This window comes from Rutidosis leptorrhynchoides, chromosome 7 (assembly GCF_046630445.1).
Source record: "Rutidosis leptorrhynchoides isolate AG116_Rl617_1_P2 chromosome 7, CSIRO_AGI_Rlap_v1, whole genome shotgun sequence".
NCBI classification, from domain to species: Eukaryota; Viridiplantae; Streptophyta; class Magnoliopsida; order Asterales; family Asteraceae; genus Rutidosis; species Rutidosis leptorrhynchoides.
In genome coordinates this window covers 103,558,547-103,585,550 of record NC_092339.1, presented here as the reverse complement: position 1 = coordinate 103,585,550, position 27,004 = coordinate 103,558,547, and the positions used below count along the sequence as shown (strand labels likewise).

General features: G+C 34.4%; 1 protein-coding gene across 1 annotated transcript; it reads left to right on the top strand.

Annotated features, from left to right (window-relative positions):
• The first annotated feature begins 20,151 nt into the window (after positions 1 to 20,151).
• Positions 20,152 to 24,950, top strand: LOC139857510 (la-related protein 1C-like). The gene is made up of 6 exons (XM_071846290.1): positions 20,152 to 20,912; positions 21,069 to 21,645; positions 21,749 to 21,881; positions 21,970 to 22,060; positions 22,981 to 23,052; positions 23,328 to 24,950. Exons 1-6 carry the CDS (start codon positions 20,445 to 20,447, stop codon positions 23,451 to 23,453), a joined length of 1,467 nt encoding a protein of 488 aa, XP_071702391.1. The 5' UTR covers positions 20,152 to 20,444; the 3' UTR covers positions 23,454 to 24,950.
• The last annotated feature ends 2,054 nt before the right edge of the window (positions 24,951 to 27,004 follow it).

Here is a 27,004-nt window from a genome sequence, read left to right as displayed (position 1 = left end):
AGTGAATCAAATTGCTATGGTTTCATATTGAACTCTATTTTATGAATCTAAACAGAAAAAGTATAGGTTTATAGTCGGAAAAATAAGTTACAAGTCGTTTTTGTAAAGGTAGTCATTTCAGTCGAAAGAACGACGTCTAGATGACCATTTTAGAAAACATACTTCCACTTTGAGTTTAACCATAATTTTTGGATATAGTTTCATGTTCATAATAAAAATAATTTTCTCAGAATAACAACTTTTAAATCAAAGTTTATTATAGTTTTTAATTAACTAACCCAAAACAGCCCGCGGTGTTACTACGACGGCGTAAATCCGGTTTTACGGTGTTTTTCGTGTTTCCAGGTTTTAAATCATTAAGTTAGCATATCATATAGATATAGAACATGTGTTTAGTTGATTTTAAAAGTCAAGTTAGAAGGATTAACTTTTGTTTGCGAACAAGTTTAGAATTAACTAAACTATGTTCTAGTGATTACAAGTTTAAACCTTCGAATAAGATAGCTTTATATGTATGAATCGAATGATGTTATGAACATCATTACTACCTTAAGTTCCTTGGATAAACCTACTGGAAAAGTGAAAAATGGATCTAGCTTCAATGGATCCTTGGATGGCTCGAAGTTCTTGAAGCAGAATCATGACACGAAAACAAGTTCAAGTAAGATCATCACTTGAAATAAGATTGTTATAGTTATAGAAATTGAACCAAAGTTTGAATATGATTATTACCTTATATTAGAATGATAACCTACTGTAAGAAACAAAGATTTCTTGAGGTTGGATGATCACCTTACAAGATTGGAAGTGAGCTAGCAAACTTGAAAGTATTCTTGATTTTATGTAACTAGAACTTGTAAAATATATGAAGAACACTTAGAACTTGAAGATAGAACTTGAGAGAGATCAATTAGATGAAGAAAATTGAAGAATGAAAGTGTTTGTAGGTGTTTTTAGTCGTTGGTGTATGGATTAGATATAAAGGATATGTAATTTTATTTTCATGTAAATAAGTCATGAATGATTACTCATATTTTTGTAATTTTATGAGATATTTCATGCTAGTTGCCAAATGATGGTTCCCACATGTGTTAGGTGACTCACATGGGCTGCTAATAGCTGATCATTGGAGTGTATATACCAATAGTACATACATCTAAAAGCTGTGTATTGTACGAGTACGAATACGGGTGCATACGAGTAGAATTGTTGATGAAACTGAACGAGGATGTAATTGTAAGCATTTTTGTTAAGTAGAAGTATTTTGATAAGTGTCTTGAAGTCTTTCAAAAGTGTATGAATACATATTAAAACACTACATGTATATACATTTTAACTGAGTCGTTAAGTCATCGTTAGTCGTTACATGTAAATGTTGTTTTGAAACCTTTAGGTTAACGATCTTGTTGAATGTTGTTAACCCATTGTTTATTATAACAAATGAGATGTTAAATTATTATATTATCATGATATTATGATATATAATATATCTTAGTATGATGTATATACAGTTAATGTAGCGACCCCGACAAATCGTCAAATGACGGCGTCATCTACGTGTGGTCCCATTACATGGTCGTAAGTCTTTATAACAAAGTTTGACCGAAAAGTATGTAGCATTCATTTCATAAATAAGGGTGTTTCAAAATTTACAAAAGTAGTTTCCATAACAAGTACATAACAATGTTTAAAGTTTGTATGAAACACATGCGACACGATTAAAAGTAGTCAAAAAGACGCTCCACGTATGCAAGTATACTCGACATCCAATGCAAGTATCAAATAGTATGAGCGGAAGCATGTATCACCTAAGTTCAAGGACCTGAGAAAAACATAGAGAAACTGTCAACGAAAACGTTGGTGAAATCATAGGTTTAAATAAGTAAATGAGTAGTAGTAAGTTGAACCACAAGATTTGCAACATCGATAAAGCCATAGTACATTCTAAAAGTTAATATTCACGAGCACCCAATTATCAAAGCTTAACGTTCCGTCCGTTGAATACCCCATCAATTAGTGCTAGAACAACACTGTTCCCGAAAATATATTTCATTCGTAAACGGTAGCGAACCGTTTGAATGAGGGTTTGTCAAACCCATATGGCCATATAACATAAGTTCTCGCTTACACCATCTGATGTAACTAATGATAATCGGATTGAGGATTTTTGTTCTAAACTCGTATGTAGAATGTTTGTTTTTCCGTTCTTGTGTTCACTTAGTTCAAAAGAATCGTTTATGTTTTCTCATCCCAAAAGTAAGTTTAAAAGAGTAAAGTGGGACTATGATCTCACCTTGAGTGCACGAGTAGTAAAGTACTTCGACAAGAAAACGTGTACAAAGAACAATGCTAGTCTTGACCTAAACAAATAGGTCGTATTAATAACGGTAAACACGATAGGTCAAAGATGTTCAATTAGTCCTATGGCTCGTTACGACTCGATTATTTAGCATGTGAAATCAAATTGTCAATTTTCATGCAAGATACAAGTATATAAACAAGTTAGGAAGGTTGCAAAATCATTTGGTTAAGTTTGACAAAAAGTCAAACTTTGGTCGGTCAAAGTCAACGAAAAAGTCAACACGTTCGGGTCGTGTCCCGAACTATTTTTCTGAGGTTTTTAATCATGTATGAGCATGTTAGGACAAGTTACATGTGAATCGGAGGTGCGTAGCATAGCAAACATTATTCGAAAATTGACCAAGTTGGACAGACCCAAACGGCGCGCCGCGCGGGTATATGGCGCGCCGCGCGGGTACCTGTGCAGAGAATTCTGGCAGTTTTTAAGTTTTATGCACGAACCTAACTTCAAACAATCACCATTTATGATCCGCAAACAATCAAGACAAGTATCTTATACCGTTGGGAAGGTAATTTGACGAGGAAAACAACTAAACACATTTCATCAATCAATCTACCTATTACAACAACCAAAACCGCATCTAATGCTTAACATTAACCGCATACAAGTTCATAAATGCAATTCAATGATTCGGGCAACCAATTTACATGAATGATATGCCGTTTCGAAGGTAATCAAGCATACAATCCAACTAAACACTTACCAATAATAATTCATGGCATTCAATGCATCAAAAGTCCATTTCAAGTTCATCAAACCCTAACCCAAATTCACCAAAATCACTAATCAAGTTCATGAAGTTTTCTAAGGCAACCTACACATCAAATTGAAGCTAGTGATGCTAGTAACACAATTAAAACATCAACTTTTAACATCTAACAACATATGATCATCCAAAATTCAAGAACAACACACCAAAATTCAAGTTCATGCTAGTTACACTAAAACAACGAGATCGAGCATATAAATCATATATTCGTGTTAGACTTGAGCCATAGACACTAATTAACACTTTTATAAGTTAAAAAAAACATCAAGAACACAAAATCTAGTGATTTTAGAAAGTTACCCAAATGAGATGAAGTTGGTACCAAAATGAAGAGGATGAAGAGAGGATCACAAATATGTAGTTTATTTTGTTGTAAGCCTCCTAGATCGAATTTAGATGATGGTTGAATGAATTTGGTCTTGAGTGTGTGTTCTTGCTAGAGAGAAAGAGAGAGAGATGGAGGTGGAAATGAATGGGTGAAAGGGGTTTGACCCTTTGACCTAGTCAAGGGTTTGATCCCTTGTCAAGTTTAGTCCCTCAACTTTCGTTCGGGTGCGGGAATTACCTAAACGAGATAATTTAAAACGCGTATCAACGGGAGATGTTATAAACATATAACGGACTTTATATTAGTATAACGGAAAATTAAATGGAAAAATGCGGGATGTTACAGTTAAATGTCGTTACAACGATAATCGTTACATATATGTCTCGTTTCGAAATCATTAAGTTAGTAGTCTTATTTTTACATATGTATTTCATTGTTAATACACTTAATAATATATTTACTTATCATTTAACATAATTAACCAAGTGTATCAATATCTTAATATGATTCATATGTACCTAGTGAAACGTTGTTATAACGATAATCGTTATATATATCATTTTCGAGTTTCTTAAATTAATAGTCTCATTTTTATGTATATAACTCATTGTTAAAATACCTAATGAGATACATACTTATAATAAAAACATGTTAACTATATATATAACCATATATATGTCATCGTATAGTTTTTACAAGTTTTAACGTTCGTGAATCACCGGTCAACTTGGGTGGTCAATTGTCTATATGAAACATATTTCAATTAATCAAGTCTTAACAAGTTTGATTGCTTAACATGTTGGAAACATTTAATCATGTAAATATCAATCTCAATTAATATATATAAACATGGAAAAGTTCGGGTCACTACAGTACCTACCCGTTAAATAAATTTCGTCCCGAAATTTTAAGCTGTTGAAGGTGTTGACGAATCTTCTGGAAATAGATGCGGGTATTTCTTCTTCATCTGATCTTCACGCTCCCAGGTGAACTCGGGTCCTCTACAAGCATTCCATCGAACCTTAACAATTGGTATCTTGTTTTGCTTAAGTCTTTTAACCTCACGATCCATTATTTCGACGGGTTCTTCGATGAATTGAAGTTTTTCGTTGATTTGGATTTCATCTAACGGAATAGTGAGATCTTCTTTAGCAAAATATTTCTTCAAATTCGAGACGTGGAAAGTGTTATGTACAGCCGCGAGTTGTTGAGGTAACTCAAGTCGGTAAGCTACTGGTCCGACACGATCAATAATCTTGAATGGTCCAATATACCTTGGATTTAATTTCCCTCGTTTACCAAATCGAACAACGCCTTTCCAAGGTGCAACTTTAAGCATGACCATCTCTCCAATTTCAAATTCTATATCTTTTCTTTTAATGTCAGCGTTGCTCTTTTGTCGACTTTGGGCGGTTTTCAACCGTTGTTGAATTTGGATGATCTTCTCGGTAGTTTCTTGTATAATCTCCGGACCCGTAATCTGTCTATCCCCCACTTCACTCCAATAAATCGGAGACCTGCACTTTCTACCATAAAGTGCTTCAAACGGCGCCATCTCAATGCTTGAATGGTAGCTGTTGTTGTAGGAAAATTCTGCTAACGGTAGATGTCGATCCCAACTGTTTCCGAAATCAATAACACATGCTCGTAGCATGTCTTCAAGCGTTTGTATCGTCCTTTCGCTCTGCCCATCAGTTTGTGGATGATAGGCAGTACTCATGTCTAGACGAGTTCCTAATGCTTGCTGTAATGTCTGCCAGAATCTTGAAATAAATCTGCCATCCCTATCAGAGATAATAGAGATTGGTATTCCATGTCTGGAGACGACTTCCTTCAAATACAGTCGTGCTAACTTCTCCATCTTGTCATCTTCTCTTATTGGCAGGAAGTGTGATGATTTGGTGAGACGATCAACTATTACCCAAATAGTATCAAAACCACTTGCAGTCCTTGGCAATTTAGTGATGAAATCCATGGTAATGTTTTCCCATTTCCATTCCGGGATTTCGGGTTGTTGAAGTAGACCTGATGGTTTCTGATGCTCAGCTTTGACCTTAGAACACGTCAAACATTCTTCTACGTATTTAGCAACATCGGCTTTCATACCCGGCCACCAAAAATGTTTCTTGAGATCCTTGTACATCTTCCCCGTTCCAGGATGTATTGAGTATCTGGTTTTATGAGCTTCTCTAAGTACCATTTCTCTCATATCTCCAAATTTTGGTACCCAAATCCTTTCAGCCCTATACCGGGTTCCGTCTTCCCGAATATTAAGATGCTTCTCCGATCCTTTGGGTATTTCATCCTTTAAATTTCCCTCTTTTAAAACTCCAAGTTGCGCCTCCTTTATTTGAGTAGTAACGTTATTATGAATCATTATATTCATAGATTTTACTCGAATGGGTTCTCTGTCCTTCCTGCTCAAGGCATCGGCTACCACATTTGCCTTCCCCGGGTGGTAATGAATCTCAAAATCGTAATCATTCAACAATTCAATCCACCTACGCTGCCTCATATTCAGTTGTTTCTGAGTAAATATGTGTTGAAGACTTTTGTGGTCGGTATATATAATACTTTTGACCCCATATAAGTAGTGCCTCCAAGTCTTTAATGCAAAAACAACCGCGCCTAATTCCAAATCATGCGTCGTATAATTTTGTTCGTGAATCTTCAATTGTCTAGACGCATAAGCAATCACCTTCGTTCGTTGCATTAATACACAACCGAGACCTTGCTTTGATGCGTCACAATAAATCACAAAATCATCATTCCCTTCAGGCAATGACAATATAGGTGCCGTAGTTAGCTTTTTCTTCAATAACTGAAACGCTTTCTCTTGTTTATCATTCCATTCAAATTTCTTCCCTTTATGCGTTAATGCAGTCAAGGGTTTTGCTATTCTGGAAAAGTCTTGGATGAACCTTCTGTAGTAACCAGCTAGTCCTAAAAACTGGCGTATGTGTTTCGGAGTTTTCGGGGTTTCCCACTTTTCAACAGTTTCTATCTTTGCCGGATCCACCTTAATACCTTCTTTGTTCACTATGTGACCGAGGAATTGAACTTCTTCCAACCAAAATGCACACTTTGAAAACTTAGCGTACAATTTTTCCTTCCTCAATACTTCTAACACCTTTCTCAAATGTTCACCGTGTTCTTGGTCATTCTTTGAGTAAATAAGTATGTCATCAATGAAAACAATGACAAACTTGTCAAGGTATGGTCCACACACTCGGTTCATAAGGTCCATGAACACAGCTGGTGCATTAGTTAAACCAAACGGCATGACCATAAACTCGTAATGACTGTAACGTGTTCTGAAAGCAGTCTTTGGAATATCATCTTCTTTCACCCGCATTTGATGATTCCCGGAACGTAAGTCAATCTTTGAATAAACAGACGAGCCTTGTAGTTGATCAAATAAGTCGTCGATTCTCGGTAGTGGGTAGCGGTTCTTGATGGTAAGTTTGTTCAACTCTCGGTAGTCGATACACAACCTGAATGTACCATCTTTCTTCTTGACAAACAAAACAGGAGCTCCCCACGGTGATGTGCTTGGTCGAATGAAACCACGCTCTAAAAGTTCTTGTAATTGGCTTTGCAGTTCTTTCATCTCGCTGGGTGCGAGTCTGTAAGGAGCACGAGCTATTGGTGCAGCTCCTGGTACAAGATCTATTTGAAATTCAACGGATCGATGTGGGGGTAATCCCGGTAAGATGTAGCTTCATGTTGCCCTTTTCTCCGTACACCATTAAGGGTTTTCCTTTTTCTCGTATAATGAGAATTGCATTTTTGTAACAAACGATCTCTGCTTTCACTTCTTTCAACCAGTCCATACCGATTATCACATCAAAACTCCCTAACTCTACTGGTATCAAATCAATCTTAAATGTTTCGCTAACCAGTTTAATTTCTCGATTCCGACATATATTATCTGCTGAAATTAATTTACCATTTGCTAATTCTAGTAAAAATTTACTATCCAAAGGCGTCAATAGACAACTTAATTTAGCACAAAAATCTCTACTCATATAGCTTCTATCCGCACCCGAATCAAATAAAACGTAAGCAGATTTATTGTCAATAAGAAACGTACCCGTAACAAGCTCCGGGTCTTCCTGTGCCTCTGCCGCATTAATATTGAAAACTCTTCCGCGGCCTTGTCCATTCGTGTTCTCCTGGTTCGGGCAATTTCTAATAATGTGGCCCGGTTTTCCACATTTATAACAAACTACATTGGCATAACTTGCTCCGACACTACTTGCTCCGCCATTACTCGTTCCGACACCATTTGTTCCTTTCGTTCTATTAACCCCTGGTCCGTAGACCTCACACTTCGCCGCGCTATGACCATTTCTTTTACACTTGTTGCAAAATTTAGTGCAGAACCCCGAGTGATACTTTTCACACCTTTGGCATAGCTGCTTCTGATTGTTGTTGTTGTTACGGTTATTATTGTTGTTGGGATGATTGTTGTAGTTGCTGTTGTTGTTGTTGTTGTTGGGCCGTTTGTTGTAGTTGCGATTGATGTTGCGATTGTTGGGATAATTGTTGCGATTATTGTTGTAATTGCTGTTGTTGTTGTATTGGTGATTCTTATCACCGTTTTCCTCCCACTTTCTTTTGACTTGCTTCACATTGGCCTCTTCAGCAGTCTGTTCTTTAATTCTTTCTTCAATCTGGTTCACTAGTTTGTGAGCCATTCTACATGCCTGTTGTATGGAGGCGGGCTCGTGTGAACTTATATCTTCTTGGATACTTTCCGGTAATCCTTTCACAAACGCGTCGATCTTCTCTTCCTCATCTTCGAATGCTCCCGGACACAATAGGCACAATTCTGTGAATCGTCTTTCGTACGTGGTAATATCAAATCCTTGGGTTCGTAACCCTCTAAGTTCTGTCTTGAGCTTATTGACCTCGGTTCTGGGACGGTACTTCGCGTTCATCAAGTGCTTGAATGCTGACCACGGTAGTGCGTACGCATCGTCTTGTCCCACTTGCTCTAGATAGGTATTCCACCATGTTAACGCAGAACCTGTGAAGGTATGCGTAGCGTACTTTACTTTGTCCTCTTCAGTACACTTACTTATGGCAAACACCGATTCGACCTTCTCGGTCCACCGTTTCAATCCGATCGGTCCTTCGGTTCCATCAAATTCCAAAGGTTTGCAGACAGTGAATTCTTTGTAGGTGCATCCTACACGATTTCCTGTACTGCTAGATCCAAGGTTATTGTTGGTATGTAGCGCAGCCTGTACTGCGGCTATGTTTGAAGCTAGAAAAGTACGGAATTCCTCTTCATTCATATTCACGGTGTGTCTAGTAGTCGGTGCCATTTCCTTCAAAATATTCAAATAGAACAAGTTAATCATACAGAATATTAAGAGTAGTTAATAGTATTTCGTAGCATAATATGAACTCATTTATAAAAGCTTTTTCTTCATATTAGCGTTTTATAAGTTTAAATTCGGGTAGTACCTACCCGTTAAGTTCATACTTAGTAGCTAATATACAATTCAACTACTACAATTCTATATGAAAAACTGACTGTAATAATATTTCGCGTTCAAACTTTTATACAATATTTTACAAACTTACAATACCGCTTATTTTACATAAAGCATGAAATATAGCACACAATAACTTTTATACAAGATAGTTGTGAAGATAATTCTAGCTAGTACACAAGTCGTTCAGCAAAGGCAATAAAGACACGTAATTCATACGTCCAGAAACAAGTCATGCATTCTGGTTTTACTAGGACTACTTCCCATCCTTGGTCTTGTGGAACATAACCGTTATGGCCGTTAATAAGACAGCGTGTTGTAACGTCGTCAAAGGGATGAGGGTTACGTAATGTCCAACAGTCCCGTAACAATCTAAAAACCTCATTTCTTACCCCAATTACCGACTCCGTCACTTGTGGAAACATTTTGTTTAATAGTTGTAGCCCGATGTTCTTGTTCTCACTTTGGTGAGAAGCGAACATTACTAATCCGTAAGCATATCATGCTTCTTTATGTTGCATGTTAGCCGCTTTTTCTAAATCACGAAGTCCAATATTCGGATATATTGAGTCAAAATAATTTCTTAACCCGTTGCGTAAAATAGCATTTGGGTTCCCCGCAATATATGCGTCAAAGTAAACACATCGTAACTTATGGGTTTCCCAATGTGATATCCCCCATCTTTCAAACGAAAGTCTCTTATAAACCAAGACATTCTTGGAACGTTCTTCGAATGTCTTACAAACTGATCTCGCCTTAAATAGTTGTGCCGAGGAATTCTGACCGACTCTAGACAAGATTTCATCAATCATGTCTCCGGGTAGGTTTCTTAAAATATTGGGTTGTCTATCCATTTTGTGTTTTTATACTGTAAAATAGACAAGAGTTAGATTCATAAAAAAATACTTATTAATACAAGCAATTTTTACATATATCATAAAGCATAAGCACACTATATTACATATATTGCACCACACGAATACAACTATCTTATTCCGACTCGCTCGTTTCTTCTTGTTCGGTTTTGGTTCGTTTTGCCAAGTTTCTAGGGATATATGATGTTCCCCTAATACGAGCCGTCGTTGTCCACATTGGTTTAGAAAAACCTGGTGGTTTAGAGGTTCCCGGGTCATTGTTACAACTTAAGGACTTCGGGGATTGACGATACATATAAAGTTCATCGGGGTTGGAATTAGATTTCTCTATTTTTATGCCCTTTCCCTTATTATTTTCTTCTGCCTTTTTAAATTCAGTTGGGGTAATTTCTATAACATCATCGGAATTCTCGTCGGAATCCGATTCATCGGAGAATTGGTAATCCTCCCAATATTTTGCTTCCTTGGCGGAAACACCATTGACCATAATTAACCTTGGTCGGTTGGTTGAGGATTCTCTTTTACTTAACCGTTTTATTATTTCCCCCACCGGTTCTATTTCTTCTTCCGGTTCCGATTCTTCTTCCGGTTCCGACTCCTCTTCCGGTTCCTCTTCGGGAACTTGTGAATCAGTCCACGAATTATTCCAATTTACATTTGACTCTTCATTATTATTAGGTGAGTCAATGGGACTTGTTCTAGAGGTAGACATCTATCACATAATATCAAACACGTTAAGAGATTAATATATCACATAATATTCATATGTTAAAAATATATAGTTTCCAACAAAAATGTTAAGCAATCATTTTTAAAGAAAACACGGTCGAAGTCCAGACTCACTAATGCATCCTAACAAACTCGATAAGACACACTAATGCAAATTTTCTGGTTCTCTGAGACCAACGCTCAGATACCAACTGAAATGTCCCGTTCTTATTGATTAAAAACGTTCCATATTAATTGATTTCGTTGCGAGGTTTTGACCTCTGTATGAGACGTTTTTCAAAGACTGCATTCATTTTAAAACAAACCATAACCTTTATTTCATCAATAAAGGTTTAAAAAGCTTTACATAGATTATCAAATAATGATAATCTAAAATATCCTGTTTACACACGACCATTACATAATGGTTTACAATACAAATATGTTACAACAAAATAAGTTTCTTGAATGCAGTTTTTACACAATATCATACAAGCATGGACTCCAAATCTCGTCCTTATTTAAGTATGCGACAGCGGAAGCTCTTAATAATTACCTGAGAATAAACATGCTTAAAACGTCAACAAAAATGTTGGTGAGTTATAGGTTTAACCTATATATATCAAATCATAATAATAGACCACAAGATTTCATATTTCAATACACATCCCATACATAGAGATAAAAATCATTCATATGGTGAACACCTGGTAACCGACATTAACAAGATGCATATATAAGAATATTCCCATCATTCCGGGACACCCTTCGGATATGATATAAATTTCGAAGTACTAAAGCATCCGGTACTTTGGATGGGGCTTGTTGGGCCCAATAGATCTATCTTTAGGATTCGCGTCAATTAGGGTGTCTGTTCCCTAATTCTTAGATTACCAGACTTAATAAAAAGGGGCATATTCGATTTCGATAATTCAACCATAGAATGTAGTTTCACGTACTTGTGTCTATTTTGTAAATCATTTATAAAACCTGCATGTATTCTCATCCCAAAAATATTAGATTTTAAAAGTGGGACTATAACTCACTTTCACAGATTTTTACTTCGTCGGGAAGTAAGACTTGGCCACTGGTTGATTCACGAACCTATAACAATATATACATATATATCAAAGTATGTTCAAAATATATTTACAACACTTTTAATATATTTTGATGTTTTAAGTTTATTAAGTCAGCTGTCCTCGTTAGTAACCTACAACTAGTTGTCCACAGTTAGATGTACAGAAATAAATCGATAAATATTATCTTGAATCAATCCACGACTCAGTGTATACGTATCTCAGTATTGATCACAACTCAAACTATATATATTTTGGAATCAACCTCAACCCTGTATAGCTAACTCCAACATTCACATATAGAGCGTCTATGGTTGTTCCGAAATATATATAGATGTGTCGACATGATAGGTCGAAACATTGTATACGTGTCTATGGTATCTCAAGATTACATAATATACAATACAAGTTGATTAAGTTATGGTTGGAATAGATTTGTTACCAATTTTCACGTAGCTAAAATGAGAAAAATTATCCAATCTTGTTTTACCCATAATTTCTTCATTTTAAATCCGTTTTGAGTGAATCAAATTGCTATGGTTTCATATTGAACTCTATTTTATGAATCTAAACAGAAAAAGTATAGGTTTATAGTCGGAAAAATAAGTTACAAGTCGTTTTTGTAAAGGTAGTCATTTCAGTCGAAAGAACGACGTCTAGATGACCATTTTAGAAAACATACTTCCACTTTGAGTTTAACCATAATTTTTGGATATAGTTTCATGTTCATAATAAAAATAATTTTCTCAGAATAACAACTTTTAAATCAAAGTTTATCATAGTTTTTAATTAACTAACCCAAAACAGCCCGCGGTGTTACTACGACGGCGTAAATCCGGTTTTACGGTGTTTTTCGTGTTTCCAGGTTTTAAATCATTAAGTTAGCATATCATATAGATATAGAACATGTGTTTAGTTGATTTTAAAAGTCAAGTTAGAAGGATTAACTTTTGTTTGCGAACAAGTTTAGAATTAACTAAACTATGTTCTAGTGATTACAAGTTTAAACCTTCGAATAAGATAGCTTTATATGTATGAATCGAATGATGTTATGAAAATCATTACTACCTTAAGTTCCTTGGATAAACCTACTGGAAAAGTGAAAAATGGATCTAGCTTCAACGGATCCTTGGATGGCTCGAAGTTCTTGAAGCAGAATCATGACACGAAAACAAGTTCAAGTAAGATCATCACTTGAAATAAGATTGTTATAGTTATAGAAATTGAACCAAAGTTTGAATATGATTATTACCTTGTATTAGAATGATAACCTACTGTAAGAAACAAAGATTTCTTGAGGTTGGATGATCACCTTACAAGATTGGAAGTGAGCTAGCAAACTTGAAAGTATTCTTGATTTTATGTAACTAGAACTTGTAAAATATATGAAGAACACTTAGAACTTGAAGATAGAACTTGAGAGAGATCAATTAGATGAAGAAAATTGAAGAATGAAAGTGTTTGTAGGTGTTTTTGGTCGTTGGTGTATGGATTAGATATAAAGGATATGTAATTTTGTTTTCATGTAAATAAGTCATGAATGATTACTCATATTTTTGTAATTTTATGAGATATTTCATGCTAGTTGTCAAATGATGGTTCCCACATATGTTAGGTGACTCAAATGGGCTGCTAAGAGCTGATCATTGGAGTGTGTATACCAATAGTACATACATCTAAAAGCTGTGTATTGTACGAGTACGAATACGGGTGCATACGAGTAGAATTGTTGATGAAACTGAACGAGGATGTAATTGTAAGCATTTTTGTTAAGTAGAAGTATTTTGATAAGTGTCTTGAAGTCTTTCAAAAGTGTATGAATACATATTAAAACACTACATGTATATACATTTTAACTGAGTCGTTAAGTCATCGTTAGTCGTTACATGTAAATGTTGTTTTGAAACCTTTAGGTTAACGATCTTGTTGAATGTTGTTAACCCATTGTTTATTATAACAAATGAGATGTTAAATTATTATATTATCATGATATTATGATATATAATATATCTTAGTATGATGTATATACAGTTAAATGTCATTACAACGATAATCGTTACATATATGTCTCGTTTCGAAATCATTAAGTTAGTAGTCTTATTTTTACATATGTATTTCATTGTTAATACACTTAATAATATATTTACTTATCATTTAACATAATTAACCAAGTGTATCAATATCTTAATATGATTCATATGTACCTAGTAAAACGTTGTTATAACGATAATCGTTATATATATATCGTTTTCGAGTTTCTTAAATTAATAGTCTCATTTTTATGTATATAACTCATTGTTAAAATACCTAATGAGATACATACTTATAATAAAAACATGTTAACTATATATATAACCATATATATGTCATCGTATAGTTTTTACAAGTTTTAACGTTCGTGAATCACCGGTCAACTTGGGTGGTCAATTGTCTATATGAAACATATTTCAATTAATCAAGTCTTAACAAGTTTGATTGCTTAACATGTTGGAAACATTTAATCATGTAAATATCAATCTCAATTAATATATATAAATATGGAAAAGTTCGGGTCACTACAATTAAGACCTTGTTACCAGTTCGAATCCCCAATTAGTTGGAATATTTGACTTCGGGTATAAGGATAATTTGACGAAGACTCTCGCACTTTATAATTATGACCGATGGACTATTATGGACAAAACCAGATGGACATATCGAATAATCCAGGACAAAGGACAATTAACCCATGGTAATAAATTAAAATCAACACGTCAAACATCATGATTACGGAAGTTTAAATAAGCATAATTCCTTTATTTTATATCTCACCGTACTTTTAATTATCGCAATTTTATTTATTGCACTTTTAATTATCGCACTTTTATTTATCGTCATTTACTTTACGCTTTAAATTAAGTTGTATTTATATTTAATATTTTACATTAGGTTTTAATTGTGACTTAAGACATAAAATCGACAAACCGGTCACTAAACGGTAAAAACCCCCCTTTATAATAATAATAATATTACTTATATATATATATATATTGATACAAATATAGTTTGAAATAAATATAGCTTTAAACTCAGCTAGCTCCTTGCGGAACGAACCGGACTTACTGATGTTAAAGCTAAGGGGTATAAAATACTATTAAATTTTACAAGAAAATACTATTAAATACGATACAATTTTACACAAGATATTTATTTATTTAGAGAATGGATATACTTAAACCTTGCTACAACACTTATAGGCAGTGTACCTAATCGTACAGTAGTGTAGTTTTTAGTAAGTCCGGTTCGTTCCACAGGAAAAATCTTTTAATCAAAGCTTAACGCTATATTAGTTTAATTTATAAAAATACAAATATATATATATAAGTAATATTATTATTATAAAGGGGGTTTTTACCGTTTAATGACCGGTTTGTCGATTTTAAAACTTTAGTCGCAGTTAAAACCAAATGTAAAATATTAAATAAATAAAAGACTTAATTTAAAGCGTAAAGTAAATAACGATAATGAAATTGCGAATAATAAAAGTGCGATAAAATAAACTTGCGATAATTAAAAAGTATGATAATTAAAAGTGCAATTAAATACAATAACAATAAATAAAAATGCGATAATTAGAAGTGCAATTAAATATAAAATAAAAGAAATTAAATATGAAATAAAAGAATTATGCTTATTTAAACTTCCGTAATCATGATGTTTGACGTGTTGATTTTAGTTTTATGCCCATGGGTTAATTGTCCTTTGTCCTGGATTATTTAATATGTCCGTCTGGTTTTTGTCCATAACAGTCCATCAGTCATAAATATAAAGTGCGAGTGTCCTCGTCAAATTATCCTTATACCCGAAGTCAAATATTCCAACTAATTGGGGACTTAAACTGTAACAAGGTTTTATTACTTTGTTTAATAATTACACCAGGATGTCGACTGAGTGTAACCCAAAGTTTTAATACTTTGTTATCAATTATGTCAAGTGTCCTTGTACATAATTTCACCCCTGTTTTAATAATTCTAGTGACTATTAATCCATTCCCGTGTCCGGTAAAATGAACGATTATTCGTACATATAAATACCCTGCCCATCGTATCCGATCGAGTGTATATGGTTATTTATAGGGACGTTCAATTGTAAATCTTTATATTAAAATTAACAAACTATCATTTAGTTAAATAAATATAAAGCCCATTAATAGCCCATAGTCTAATTTCCACAAGTGTCGTTCTTTTGTCCAAACCCCAATTATGGTACAAAGCCAAATTACCCAATTTTAATATTTTTAGCCCAACATCATGATCACTTCGGATTAAATAAGCATAATAATAACTTAGCTACGAGACATTAATGTAAAAAGGTTGAACATAACTTACAATGATTAAAAATAGCGTAGCGTTACACGGACAGAATTTCGACTTACACCCTTACAACATTTGCTAACACACCCTTATTATTATAAATTAAAATTAAAATTATAATATAAATATAAATATTATACGTTGAATGAGGAGAATAAAAAGATGTGTTTTGTGTTACACCAAAGCTCGATTTTTATAGGCATGTGGGCTGGAACTGTGCACCATGCGATCGCATGGAGTTTCTTCCTCCAGGCCATGCGATCGCATGGCCAGCTGGGGAGACTCAAAAGTCTTTGTTTTTTTTATGCCGACGGTTTTTAAATATAATATAATATATATATTAATTTTAAGAATTAATTATATATTATATTATATTCATGTGCATAGTTGACTTGTAATTTTTAGTCCGTTGCGTCGAGCGTTGAGAGTTGACTCTGGTCCCGGTTCCGGATTTTCGAACGTCCTTGCGTACAATTTAATATCTTGTACTTTGCATTTTAAATCTTGTACTCTTGTAATTTTGAGACGTTTCTTATCAATAATTGGAACCTCATTGATTGTATTTTGTACTTTTGAGCTTTTTGGTCGTTTGCGTCTTCAATTCGTCGAATCTGTCTTTTGTATTCACCTTTTATTATTTAAACGAATATCACTTGTAAATAGAACATTTGCAACTAAAAGCTTGTCTTTCTTGAGGGATAATGCTATGAAATATATGTTCGTTTTTAGCATTATCACTTACTAAAAACTACACTACTTTACGATTAGGTACACTGCCTATAGTGTTGTAACAAGGTTTAGGTATATCCACTCTATAAATAAATAAATAAATAACTTGTGTAAAATTGTATCGTATTTAATAGTATTTCGCAATAAAAATATAATCTATTACGTATACTACCCTGCACACATCACCAAGCTTATTCAAAGGTGAGTCTACAGTCCCGCTTTTTACATGTTTTCAGGGATGAGAATACACGCTGTTATACTTACATTATCAAATGCTTTTGTATTGACACGAGTACTATATATGCATATTGAGTTTGTTCACAAAGCCTCTAGCTTGAATACTTTTAATACCATCGGTGTAAGTACAATTCAGATGGACGAATCTGTTAGGTTGACAACCTCACCCTACGTTATTAACTGTGGTGCATTTACTTTGAACATTAGATACACTCGAACAAGTGTATAACATTTTATGAGGTAAAGGCGAGTATAGTGGTTTCTATACTCGGGTCATTGCTAGTATTCAGGTGCTCATAGATTATGCAAACGTTTCGCAACTTGGAGTTGTACTTGTAAAATCTCGTGGTCAAGGAACTTAAACTATTTTTCTGATAACTGTTTCAGATACTATACAACGTTATTTAAAACTGTGGTTTACGGACAAATGAGATAAAACTTGACATGGTATTGTCTACAGATATTTGAAACTTGACATGGTAGTGTCAACAAACTTTTGAAACGGAACACGGTGTTGTCTACAAACTTGTAACGTTAAACCTTGGTAGTCTTCCACTAATAAGCATTTTCGAAATGTTATTTCTTAGACATACTGTATTGTTTACCTAAAATCTGTAGATTCACTCAACATTATTGTTGATCCGTTTTGCGTGTTTTATTCTCAGGTATTAATTGCTTCCGCTGTAGAATATTGCTGTTACGTAGAAGTCAAGCCAAGCACTAGGACCAGAGTTAACATTCCGTTAAAGGGATTTTTGACGGGGTGTTACAGTGAATGTATATAAATGAGAATTGTGAAAGTCATTGTTTATGTTTAAGTTGAATAGCTAAAGTGAATAGACTTAGTAATTTCGAATGTCGATGTATTAATTTGAGTTTTGTTCAATATAAATAAATTTTTTAAATTAATAATTTATTAATATAATAATACCTCGCTAAATTATATTATATTATTATATTATGGGGCAGGATCAATGGGGAAGTAACCAATCAGGGGGAAGCGGGGGGAAGCAAATTTTTTTTTTTGTCGCTTTTTTTGATTTTTTTTTTCCGGCATCAAGATCACACGAAAATATGAACATTTAGAAGAGACACTTCGTGATGAATATTATTATTTAGGCGGAAAAACGATCGACAAAAATAACATTCAAGATAATATTGTTCGTGAAGAATATATGAACGTTTTTTTCTTCATGTTTTGTGAAGTAAAATTTAGCCCGATTTAGAGTTTAGGGTTTAGGGTTTAGGGTTTGGTGTTTTGAGTTTATGGAATAAACCCTAAACTCTAAACCGTTCGTGTTAAAAACTCAATCTAAATCCTAAATCTAAACCCTAAATCTAAACCCTAAACCCTAAATTTCTAAACCCTAATATCTAAACCCTATAAACCCTAATATATAAACCCCAATAGCTAAAACCTCAAAATACGCTCGAAAAACACGATAATTGTTATATATTACTTCTTCGAGCGTTTTCCCGCCAAAATAAAAACATTTATCACAAAGTGTCTCTACTAAATGTTCATATTTTCATCTCATCTATAATGTTCGTGAACAAAGTTTTTTCAAAAAACGAAAAAAAAAGTTTTTGCTTCCCCCCGCTTCCCCCCGAATGGTTACTTCCCTCTTGATCCTACCACATTATATTATATTATATTATATTATACCTACATACTAAAAGCCACCGGAATTTTGGTCGTTTTAGTTTTAACATATTGTCGTTTTGAGTTTGCGTTCACACTACAAACGATCCCCCAACTTCCGCTCAAATTACCCAACGACCCCTCAAATTTACACTTTTCAGGGGTAGAAAGTGTAAATATATATATAATTTCATTAAAATATAAGAAACTTACTCCACCCGAATTTATAGCGGGCCCTATCTTCTCGCTCGGTGCGAGTTAAATTTTTCCAAGACCACCGTTCAACTCGAAAAAATCTCACGAGCCCAACGAGACTAACTATACGTGAAACGAATATCGTTAAAAAAACTAAATAACGGGCTCTATATTCTCGCTCGGTGGGAGTTAAAATTTTTCGAGACCACCGTTCAACGCGTAATAATTTTCCGAACACAACGCGACTAACTATACGCGAAACGGACATCGTTAAAAAAAGTAAATATTTCGGTCTATATTACATACATATACATACACGTTCAACAAACAACTCAACCTACTATATATATTAGGTACCAAACAACGTATATCCAAATTCGACCGCGCGTCGAATACAACCGCAGCAACGCGTGGTCAAATTTTTTTCTAGTTAGTACTATAAAACATTTTCATCTTAACATTATTAATTAATTTATTTATAGAAGTCGTAATTTATATTTATATTTATATTTATATTTATACCTATATACTAAATGGCATGACGGATTCGTTTATACCTATATACTAAATGGCATGACGGATTTCGTCGTTTCAGTTATATCGGATTCTCGTTTTGAGTTTGCGTTCACACTACAACTGGTCCCTCAACTTCAACTTAATTTACACAACGACCCCTCGAGTTTACACTTTTTCAGGGGTAGAAAGCGTAAATATATAATTTTTCTAAAATAAAAGAAACTAATTTCACCCGAAATTTTAATGGGCCCTATCTTCTCGCTCGGTTCGAGTTAAATTTTTTCAAGACCACCATTCAACTCGAAAAAAACTCACGAACACAACGGGACTAACTACGAGCGAAACGGAAATCGTTAAAAAAGCACTAAATATTTCGGGCTATATTTGATATCGCTCGGTGCGAGTTAAATTTTTCGAAATCATCGTTCAACTCGAAAAAATATAACGAACACAACGGGACTAACTACGCGCGAAACGGACATCGTTAAAAAAACACTAAACATTTCGGGTTGTATTTCATACATATACATACACGTTCAACAAACAACTCAACATATTAGATATATTAGGTACCAAACAATATATATTCAAATTCGACCGTGCGTTGAATACAACCGCAGCAACGCGCGGTCGAATTTTTTTTCTAGTTGTATGTATGGAAGGTGGCAATATCACATTACCTTAACGTAGTCAAAGTTTTAATATCATTAATTATATTTACCCAGCCTTGACTACACGCAATATGTTACCACTATCAAGGGTATTCTAGTCATATCTAATTCCCTAGGAAAAACCGGGTAAATTTCAAGGAAGTCTCTCTCACACACACAAACGTGTATCTATCTGTGCGTGTATCTATTCTTATAACTCCAGCCACCGTCACTGTGTTTGTGAGCGTTACCCCCGTCAGCTATCGCCGATCGTACCGCCGTTCGTGAAATCATTCCAAATTAGAATCCTGCATTCACCTTCAATTGATTGTTCTTATACTTATTATTCGTCATATACACTAATTTTGATCGATTGATTAGACATTCAATCAACTTTTCGGAGTAAAACCCTAGCATTCGAGTTGCATCACTAGTTTCAACTTTCGAGAAAACTAAGTAATTTGAGGTTTTGATCGCTTCAATAAAAGCCCTAATTTAATGGCTTCAATAAACCCTCAGTCAAAAAACGACTGCGACGACGGTTCTAGGTCACCGGCACGTTCGCGAACGGTTTCTTCACCGTGGAGTAAGATCGTAAGTGGTGACACCGGTGAGTTGTCTTCGCCGGGAGTTTCTGTTGTTGCTCCTGCGGCGTCACCGTCGCCATCGCCGGTGACGGAATCTGATCACGGGAAAACTGTTAACACTTCTACCGATCGGTGCTCACCGGAGACTTCGAGTTATCTGAATGAGTCTGGCGCCGACGGTCAGCCTACTGACGGTTTGGATAACTCAGTTAAGAAGCCGGTGTGGAGTAAACCGTTAAACGGTGTCGTTGAGGTTGTTAGTCCAGTTATGGGTGCAGATTCATGGCCTGCTTTAGGAGAGTCTACTAAAGCTGCTACTAAGTCTTCTAGCGAATCCTTACAAGGTCTCTCTGAAGAAGTTTCGATGCTTCCATTGCTGGTATTTGTGTTCTTTATTTATTTATTATATCACTTTTAATAAATATATGCTTTGTTTATGCAAATGGATGACAATCTTATACTTGTTTATGCATATTGTATTTTAAGGGTAGTGGAATTCACCTTATTAGTGGTTTATGTGTTCGTTATGTTATAGGTGAGTGGGAATTCATCTTCTTCATCACATAAACTGGCGATTGAGAATAATGCAAATCCCGTTTCAACTGCGAACCATTTGACACCAGTCCAGAAGTCCATAAAACGAGGTGGTGGGAGTTCAGGTGCACATATATCATCAAACGAAGGGATTTCTCAGCGATCATCATCAAGCCATGTTTCAAAAGTTGAAGCTGCTTCCCATAACACATCTGTAAAACCTGGTACTGTTCCGGTGGATTCTTATTCAAAGGATCATACACACAAGGAGTCACAAAATTTTGGTTTTGGATCACAATCAAACAGTGGTAATAACCATAACCATCAGCATCAAAAGAATTCATATAAAAGAGGCAATGCTTCTTACCATCACAATCATGGAGGCAAGGTGGGCCAGGGCCAGGGCCATGGTTATGGGAATCAGGAGTGGAATCAAAACAGAAACTATAACAACAGGGATACAAACATGCAACCTCAGAGGGGTTCTCGAAGGGGTTATGTGCGGCCCACTGTACTCAATCCAAATCCATTTATTCATCCACCAATGCGTCCTTTCGGACACAATGTCATGTACCCTGGTGAGGTTTATACAAGTAGAAGTTTGTGGTTTTATGTTATTTATTACTCACTTTGTATGATGCTTTTTTTAAAGACTGTATGATGCTTTCCATGTGCTGGCAGATTTTGCATCTGGTATGATATATGTGCAAGGTCCAGTTCCACCAATGGTCGCACCAATGCCGGGTCCAATCTACTTCCCAATTCCAGACCCACTGCATGCCGATATAGTGAAGCAAATTGATTACTATTTCAGGTTCTTCATTGCTCTCATTGAAAACTTGTGTTGTGATTGTGAGATTGTTTGAAAGAGTTAACAGATGGCCTTCTTACTTTCGTTGCAGCAATGAGAATTTGGTTAGAGATACATTCTTGCGACGAAACATGGACGAACAGGGCTGGGTTCCTGTTAGTTTAATAGCAGGCTTCAATAAAGTGAGTTTTTCTATAGATTTGATTCATACACTCTCTTGTTGGAGTTGTTAATGTGATTATAATTTCCTCTTTTTGCATATAAATTAGACATGTATGCTTGTTATGTATTGAAACTTTAGTTATGTTAGGACATGTTATTTTTAGGAATATAGACTTTAGTATGCATGAGAGGCTACACCTTGCTGATTCAGAGCTGAATACGTCACATCACAATATCATTTCATACTGATATGCATGATGCATTAACACCATCATCTTATTATTCAAATAACTTTCTATTTCTTTTATACCTTGTATGTTGTGCTATGAATGTTGTCATCTTACTAATGATTTAGGTGAACCATTGTTGATAATTTTAATCGCAAGAATACAACGTAAACAGTTGTATCTGAATATGTTTTGAAGTTATAATTCGAATTTCTACACAGTGGTCTAAAAATATTCAAAGAATAACATTAACATGTAGAACTGTAAGTTAGTTGCAGTATGTGACATGTACTTTTCTTGTCGTATTCTTTTTTCCTTTCTTGCCCAATCCTTTAATTTTGCTATAGTTACTTGATGGGGCCGTATTAGATTGAATTAAGTGTTACATACGTAGGTCTTGCAATCTTAATAATAGTTACAACAAACAATCCAAAATAAAAAAAGTTATAGCGAACAATCTGCGATGCAGTAAGGACTCAGTTTACATGGATCACACATATTGTATCAGTGTTCTAACTATTTTCAGTATTCTGTCTTCAAATCTACTTTTAACTTTAACTGTAGTTCATTGAAAACTTGATTGCAATATTCAGTCTTCAATGAAAACATGATTTTGAATCACAATGTGTTAATTTGAACGTTCATTCTAGTTTCCATCTAAGAAAGTTCATTATGTATAAATGTAAATTAATGAATTGCTTTATTTATTACAGGTTTCAAGTCTGACTAATGATATTCAGCTAATACTCGGTGTAATGCAGACATCAACTCTTGTAGAAGTGCAGGTGCGTAATATTACTGTTTAATTTGATCAAACTTCTAATTATCTTGCTTTTCTTGTTAACTTAATGACAAATTAAAGTCGCCCAAACTCCAAAGTGTGACTTGCAAAAAAATTATGTTTTCATTTTTGAGACAGTGACACTATTTAGTTATCAAAAGTTTCGAGAATTTTTTGGTCTAAAAGAGTTTTAGATTAACTCGAACCATGTAAACTTCATCTGTTTTGAATCATAAAAAATAAAAATAAAAATATTTCACTGAAATTTGTATATTGTAGGGTGACAAGCTGAGGCGGCGAAACGATTGGATGAGGTGGCTTATGCCACCTGCTCAGTACTCAAGTGTGTCGAGCTTTGAGGCTGTTCCAAGGTCCATTGATCAAGATTCCTTGACGTCGTACTGAAAGTAGTCAGCAAGTGGTTTTGAGCTGGCGGCAGTGGTTTATGTGACACACGAGATTAATCGTATGCGGGAGATATTAACTAATAAACTCTTCTTTGAAACGAGAAGACCTCGATGATGATGCGGGCTATCTTGGATTTCTTTGGAGATTCAATGATAGATGTAATTGATGTTTTGAGAGGTACATTGAACACACTTAACCAAACAAAAAAAAATTTGAAAATGAAAAAAAAAAAAAACAAAAAACAAAAAACAAAAACAAAAATAAAAAATTTGAAAATTTGAAAAACCCCCAAAAAAATTAGAATAAAAACCAAAAAATAAAAAGGATAGAGTTTTTGTGACTTGGAAAATATTATTACTGGTTTGTTGGATATGATGATTTGATACATATATTTTTGGACCTATTCTCCAAAAGAATTTTTTTTTTTTTATATCGTGGTTTACTTTTGAGATTATATCATGGTATGATTCTTATTTAAGGTGGTTCCAAGTTGCTACCTACATCACAGGTGGTAAAATTTTGCGATCCGATTTCTGTTTAGTGTACTACCACATCCGATCATGATTCTGTACGCATTATACTGCGTTTGTTTGAGTATAATGATCTGCTCAACTCTTGGCACATAATCATCTAAGATGTATGCACTTATACGCCTCAAATTTATATGCATTGTCACTGTAGGGATAGTTATGCTTAGTTAATAACCACACAGCAAAATATGTGACAATTTGAGTTAGCCAAGAGCCCAAGATTGTTCATACTGGAATTGTTACTCAGCTGTTAAATTGACTGTCCAATAATAACAACTGGGACCTGTGTGGCTAGTATCTCTTGAAAATATAGAAGTGGCTAGGATTTACATTGTATAACACTGTCTAGAGCTCTAAGTTCAATTCCTACTACATTTTGGCTGTGTTGTCAACTATAGAAATAACATTAGGCCATTTCTAATGGTGACTGTGACGTCACGGGCCGTTAGTGCACTTTTTGGTCAAAATGTGCAATCTGATTGTGACATGTCAATGTCAGTTTCTGACATTTCTTAATGTCAATTTTTGTGTCAAATATTTGGTAGGGTGATGTAAAATCTTACTGGAAATTGGGTGGAAAAAATAAGTTAATTATAATAAATATATATTTATTAATTAGAAGGGGGGTCCAATTGACGCCCAAAACTGACACCCCGCTAGCCTCTGTCAGCTCTCGTCAATTTTGCCATGGTGGTTACACCTCATCTGATGCCTCAAATTGACGGACTGTTATATATGGTCTTAGGGGCTCATGCTTTTTGAACCTGAAATTCATACTTGCTGGACTTGTGTTGTGTGTCCAAGCCTATAGCCTGTCTATGAGGAAAGGGATGATAGTTCTCATCCTATAACGGTTCTGTTAAATCTGTAGAAGTATCTTCTCTAAACACGATTTCTTTTTTGAAATGATTGTTCTGTTTAAGCTGTCGACGTTTGTCATCGTATTTCTTTTATACCAACAATGTTAACGTCATTTTTTATACATATTATACGAAATTTATCTTGTGGCGAATTGCTTTATCCCAGTTAATCCTCGTACTTAGTTGACATGGCTGTAGTTGACATGGCTGCTCGATAAACAAAGTCGACGTCTTAACTCCCTTAACCCTATTCCTCATTGACAATGGCTTCAAAACCCTATAGCCTGTCACCACTTCTGACTTATTTGCAAGTTGCAACTTGCATCCGTGATTTTGTGCATAAATAAAGGACAATATGTAAGAAGAAATTGTTATAATTCAGTAGGCTTATAATTACCTTTAATGGTTATAAGAACAAAGAGAGAAAAAAGAGAAGAAATATTGATATTGATATTTCAAGAGAAATGGTACACCTTAAATGGCTACCATACATGTCTATTTATAGCATAAAATATTACTATGCAAGAAATATAATAATAATAAAATTAACATCCAATCTAGATATTTTATAACACTCCCCCTTGGATGACAATTTTATTAGAGAATAACTAGTACTGCCTCGTTAAAAACCTTGCTAAAGAAAACCCATTGGGATAAAATTTTAGCTAAGGGAAAAAGAGTGCAGCATAGAGTTGACTCCCCTCAAGTAGGCAACGTTTGAGTTGTTACATCTTCTGAACATGCCTCATGTCAATATTATGAACGTGTGTTCTGAAAATAGCAGTTGGCAGTGCTTTGGTATAAAGATCAGCAGAGTTGTTGATTGAACGTATCTCATTTTAATCTGGTTGTCTTTTACGAGATCTTGAGTAAATGAGAAGAATCTGAGGTTTTCATCTGAAACTGTATCATCTAAATCTTTTATGTACAAGTTTAGCCCCTGTGATTTGTCTACAGTCTCCTTCATGGTTTGCTCAAACCTTTGTTTCAATTCCTATTCTCTTGTAGTCTTTTCTGAGCCTTACCAACATACCATTCTTTTCCATCAAACTTATGACCGTTAAGATCGTCTATGATTTTGATGCCTCATCAACATTTATATTTTGTTCTGTCACTTTTGATACTCTTCTTTCATTTGTATTATGCAAGCTGCATTATCTTCATATATAGTTATTGGTGAAGATAGTTGTTGGTCTTTTATAGCGTTCTAGTCCACAAGAATCATTAATGATTTGTGTCATTGATCTCAACCAAACACATTTTCGAGTAGTTTCATATAATACAATCACTTCGTCATGATTTGATGATGTTGCAACAAGTGTTTATTTTAAGAACGCCATGATTTTGTGGTACCTCCATTTAGGAATACATATCGAGTTTGAGATTTATCTTTATGAGGATTTGATGAATGACCTGCATATACATAATCAACCAAATCTTGTTTTGAAGCGTTAGAATAAAATAATTTTAAATAAGCAGTTCCTCAAGGGTATCAAAATATGTGTTTGATCCCGCTCCATTGTCATTTGAGCTGAATCTTGCCAACAAATTAACTGCAAGAGAAATGTCAGGTCTTGTACAATCTATAAGATACATAAGAACCTCAATTGCACTAAAAAAATGGAACTTCCGATCTGTTAAGATTTTCATGATCTTCGCAGGGATGGAATAGATCAGTGTCAATATTGAGTGATCTAACAACAATGAGTTTGTCTTTAAAAAAAAATGTTTTAAAATCTTTTCGGTATAAGTTGTTTGATGTACAAGTAAACCATTAGGCATATGCTGAATTTGCAATTCAAGGTAATACTTGGTTTTTTTTAAGATCTTTCATTTCAAAATAATTCTTTAGAAGTTGAATGATTTCATAGATTTCTTTATTTGTTCATATGATGTTAAGACCATTGACATAAATAACTACGATATATATATCTGGTCATTGTTTTCATAATTAAAACATATGTGCAAATAAGTTTATATGTATACACTTTTCTTATCAAGTAATCACTTAATCCGTTATACTATTGTATCAAACCATATAAAAATCTTTGTGATTCAATAGAACACATTTCTTTAGGTTTTGTATTAGATGTTTCTGATACCTTAAACCCTTCAGGTATATTCATATATATCACTATCAAGTGATCCATATAGATAA